The sequence below is a fragment of the Penaeus japonicus genome, unplaced genomic scaffold, assembly GCF_977035675.1.
Source record: "Penaeus japonicus unplaced genomic scaffold, GWHDUDI00000001_assembly GWHDUDI00000022, whole genome shotgun sequence".
Classification (NCBI taxonomy): Eukaryota; Metazoa; Arthropoda; class Malacostraca; order Decapoda; family Penaeidae; genus Penaeus; species Penaeus japonicus.
This window is the reverse complement of record NW_028234424.1, coordinates 6,874,705-6,879,704: the sequence shown is the minus strand read 5'-3', so window position 1 is coordinate 6,879,704 and position 5,000 is coordinate 6,874,705. Positions and strand designations below refer to the sequence as shown.

The 5,000-nt window shown below is 38.7% G+C and overlaps 1 protein-coding gene across 15 annotated transcripts in view; it reads right to left on the bottom strand.

The window, feature by feature from the left end:
• Positions 1-5,000, bottom strand: part of ClC-c (chloride channel protein 3) — a 43,228-nt gene that overhangs the window by 1,322 nt on the left and 36,906 nt on the right. For all 15 annotated transcript variants that reach the window (XM_086549414.1, XM_086549410.1, XM_086549409.1 and 12 more), the window contains 6 exons: positions 4,626-4,744; positions 4,204-4,325; positions 3,682-3,892; positions 3,361-3,524; positions 2,403-2,616; positions 1-1,614 (listed from right to left, as the gene is read on the bottom strand). The exon at positions 1-1,614 is cut by the window's left edge and continues 1,322 nt beyond it. In XM_086549414.1, coding sequence (XP_086405540.1) covers positions 1,524-1,614; positions 2,403-2,616; positions 3,361-3,524; positions 3,682-3,892; positions 4,204-4,325; positions 4,626-4,744 — 921 coding nt within the window. In that variant the 3' untranslated portion in view covers positions 1-1,523. The remainder of the gene's footprint in view (positions 1,615-2,402; positions 2,617-3,360; positions 3,525-3,681; positions 3,893-4,203; positions 4,326-4,625; positions 4,745-5,000) is intronic.

Here is a 5,000-nt window from a genome sequence, read left to right as displayed (position 1 = left end):
AGTAGGAAAATGCGTCCGTTTTCCAAAATTTACCCATTCCTTTTGATGTAAGCATTTTTCCCTTTTCTCTAAACATTTGATAAAATACACACTCTCTACTTCTCTCCTTCTAACCTGTTTTCCAAGTGGCTTAACAAAGATTAAATGATCTTACAATTAATTAGATTCAAAGTCAGGACTTCGACTTGATTGGATTCCCATAATGGTGATATGTTCATGAGATATCAACCTGTATAAACTCACACAAAGTCATTCTCACTCTTGTATCCCTTTCTCCTACAGTTCTAAATAACCAATATCCAAACTTTCTCCTAAAAATAATAGAGAGAGACTGAAAAACATCTAACCCATCCTCAAGCTGCTTTCAACCTCAACCAAAAACCAAAGAATAACATGTTATATCATGGTTTATGAAACACACTACCATTTTTATTTGATGGCACAAACCTCAAAAATCATGAACTAGAAGACAGTGGAATGGCTTATCTAGTTAGATTGCACTAGGGATGGCCTTTCAGGTCCTTCAAAGATGCCTTCCTTCCCTGCAAGACACTAAAACAGGCCATGGGACAACATATGACCAATTGAGCAACATAACCTTGCAAATCGTCTTACTTGAACGGACAGAAATGAAAAGTCAAATGGCATTTTGAATCCAGAGTGATAACCAGGTGCTTTGTTGTAATTCAGAATATCTTAAACCAAGATGCAGCACTTAGTTGCATTTCCTTCCCTTTGTTTTCTTCATCCCTAAAACTAAAATTTTGTTCAAGAAACAATTTCCTCTAGAAGTCCTATATTGATTATCTCAAATTTATCTTTAGATCACCGCAGTCCCTGTTCCTGACAAGTGCCAGATGTACAGTATCTGGAGAGAGTGAATGCAAAAAGTATTACCTAAACAAGAAGATAAATCATACTAAAAATATTAGAGTTAAGAGTATAAAGTAAAAAAAGAAAGACAAGGAGAAAGAATGAAAAAATAATATGTATATATATATATACCTGTAAATATTTACACAGCTATTATTACAATGGAGACGTTACATATATATATATACCCTAATCCTACCATCGATAGCTATGTGTTACAAAAGATACAATTTGCCGCTCTGTTTGCAATGCTCCGAGCGCAGAGCAAATGTGTAGCCACCAGGACTGCCTAGCCTAGCGTCATCCATTGCAAAATAAGAAAGATAATGAAGAGAGAGAGAGAAAAAAAAGAGAAATATATGTTCCCCTCACAGCAGCGGGCTCCTGCACAATATACAGAACAAGGACGTGGAAAAACTCCCGCTGGGGGTTCAGCACAAGATATATATATACTTCATTCTCCCTCTACTCAGGCGATAACGCTAAGACACACACCAAACACTGCTGCGAGGCTCTCTTTCTCTCGAGCATGTGTGCGCACTTTCCATTGTGGAGAATGATGACAAGAAACTATAAAAATATAACATTAGGCAATATCAATAAATTAATTAAAATGGATCCATGTCTCAGCCTATGGACGTTGAGGCGGATCAATTGAAAAGGACCGACTCTGGGTCTTCGCTCTCCAGGAACTTGATGTGGCGCAGCACGTCCTTTTTCGTGATGATGCCCAGAAGCCGCCTGCCAGAGAGAAAATTGTTAGTGTGTAGTGTGGCTTGGAGTTTATAAATACATACATATAATATCTTCTATCTATCTGTACACATTAACATACAGATATAAACCCCTGTCACCTGGGATGCGAGAGAAAGACTAACCATTACACTGATTTACTAATAGAATGATCTATCCAGATGCCATTCTGGCTCCAGAGAAATTACCCATATACTCTTAACTTGAGTGTGACAGCCAGGTTTTCAGATAGACAGCCAGGTTTTCCCTGTGAGCCCTCAGCAGGAATGATATAGAAATTCAGGTCACACACCTGGCTACTGAGTTTATTTCAATGCATCACTACATTATTTCATCTTTCATTCATATATAGAGTATGAATTTTCACTTTATGTATTACACACATAATGTAATCTAATTACTTTATAGTCAATAATGAAATTAACTGAAAACTGGTTATTCATATAAAAATACTTTGGAGTCAATTACTATTATACCAAAATATGCTTCCTTGATGATTTCTACAGATTCACATGCATGAATAATAATAATAATAATAATAATAATAATAATAATAATAATAATAAAAAAAAAAAAAAAAAAAAAAAAAAAAAAAAAAAAAAAAAAAAAAAACTGTTGAAACAAAAAAAATACACACAAAAGTTATTTTGTTTATAATGGTTATTTCTTCTACTGAATCAACAATGGTGGAGTGTTTAATCTTCTACAAACAAAATTCCAATAAAAACCTTCCCCACTCAAGTACTCAACCAAAAGGACTGGCTGGCTTTACTCACCCGTTGTGTGTGACGAGTGTCTGTCGCAGGCCCAGCTTCCGGAACATGTCGACAACAGTCTCCATGGGTGTATGATCCGTGATGGTGATGGGGGCCAAGTCCAGGATCTTGCGCAGCCGGAGAGGAGGGGGTCCCATCCAAGGGGAGGGCACTGATGACGTGAACAGCACTATGCTCTCGCCCACGATCCCTTCTGTGGTCTTTTTGGCTTGGCCTGTGAATATAGGGTAGTAAAGGGGAGGGAGAGAGTGAGTACTGAAATCACTGAGGGCAGCAAGTTGTTAGGAACAGTTCAAAGTACAATCTAATAATGCTTCAGACAAAAATGAAATAAAGTAATTCTGATGAATTATTAATAAAAAAAGGAAATTCCTAAAAAAGTGTGATCTAACCCATTGGTGCTAGTAATGAGATACCAGAGTACAAGAGTACTTTGCTCCCACCAGATGACGTTCTATCATGTCATGATCTCTCCCTTAACCCTCTCTGGACGGGTGGTACAGTACTGTACCGCTCATTCAAAAGCCCAGTGGCCGGGCGGCACAGTATTGTGCCAGCCATTTAATTGATTTAGGCCTAATAATTCGAAAGCCCCAGCATTCAAGGCTAGAATGCCCCCGTCGTGAATGGGTTAAAACAAATGTTTTACATCCTTACATATGCATATACTCATAAGAGTTCCATTTGTATAGACAAATTTTTTTTCACTTGTGAAATTAATGTAAACAAATACAAAAACCTGCAATTATCACCCTGTTAAAGTGGGTGGGTGAAAAGCACTCTGAGAGGTGCAGCATGTCAACACACTAGGAGAGATCTCGCGCTTGTTATCTAGCCGGCGGGTGTTGCATTAGGCAAATATAAGTCCCACCATGAATGAGTTAATAGATATGTAAATGGGTAATTTATATTGGAGAGGGAGAGGGAGAGAGAGAGAGAGTAAAGTTAGATTACTCACTGATTGCAATGTTTAAATCTCGTCTGGCAACAAAACCCACGAGATACTGTGACTGTCTGCTAACGACCACAGGGAACCCATTGTGGTCCGTCTCGCGTAGAAGTTGTTCCACATCGTCCAGAGTCATGCTGTCTTGAGTGATTACATAGAATGACTCATTCTTGCTGCAAGAAACAGAATGAACAAAGAATATTAAAAATCACATAAACATGTTGAAAAATAAAGCAATAACAGTAAAAAGGCAGAAATAATATCTGGTAATAATGAACAATGTTTTAAGCTTAAATGAACATAACAAAACAGATCAAGAGAGAAAGATACCCTGGCTTCATGACATCATTGGCAAGGGTGGTGTGGCTGAACTCCTCCTTGGAATCCAGGAACGGGTAGCCATTGAGGATGATATGTGCGTCGTAGATGCCTTCGCGGCCGAACGCATCCCCAATCCACTTGCTGGCCATGACAGCTGCCATGAGAGGGACGATGTACCGCACGCCTCCCGTCAGTTCGAACATGATCACCACGAGTGACACTGAGGGAGGTAGAAAGATAACTGCAAGTTAACCCATTGATAGTGGATGGCATGATTTGCTGTCAAGGCAGATTTGGTCATAAACGCGGATGGCACTGTGCCATACAACATAAACCCGCCACATGACTGTATACATATTTTATTAATACCTGGGCCAATGGGTTAATGGGAAGATGACATTTGTGTTCTTATGTATTGTAGTTTTATCAAGGTGAAAATCTTTTTATAACTGATCCCAAGCAATACATCAAACTCAGTCATGCATATTATCACAAAGAGACGCTAAATGCCACCAGCCCTTTCTTCCTCACCTGTCATGCGAGTCACTCCACCCAGCACAGCTGCAGCACCCACCATGGCGTAAAGACCAGGAGTTATGCAATTCTCACCGGTGCTACACTCGCCTGCAAACACTGCCCACTCTGGATAGTTGCTGCAAAGGGGGTTTTCAAATGTTTCAATATTATTTTTGAAAGTTGCTGTGGGATGCTTTTTAAGTTTGGAGTTACTCTTGCTGCTGTCTGGCATATATCTAGCATTTCTGTCAATGTGAAATTAATCTAAAACAGTATAGATGCTTAAAGAAGGAATAACCTATTTGATTTCCTTGTACTGACATTTTCTTGCCTCAAAACAAACAATCACCATCATCCTCAGAAAAATCATAAACATAATGTAACGGAATCAACCAAATCAAGAGAAGGGGAAGGGAAAGTCAAGGCTTGCTACTCACTAGGCCAGCTGCTCCATGCCAATGCCGACTAGACGTCCGATGATGGAGCCCATGGCCAGCGAGGGGATGAAGAGACCACATGGAACCTTGATGCCGAAAGTGAACACTGTCACCACGCACTGGAAAAAAAACAAAAAAACTTCCTAGCTTAGCTTCTTAGGAGAAGGACCTTAATGCTATTGCAAGTAAGTGTGAGAATATCTACATTTTCAATAATCAATAAAGAAACAAAATAAATCATCTCAGAAAAAAAAATCTATAGGTAAAAAATGATAATAAACAACAAAGAAAGGAGAAACAATGATAAATCATCTCAGAAAAAGGGTCTCTACACAAAAAACAATAATAAATAATCAATCTGTGAATCAATCAAGT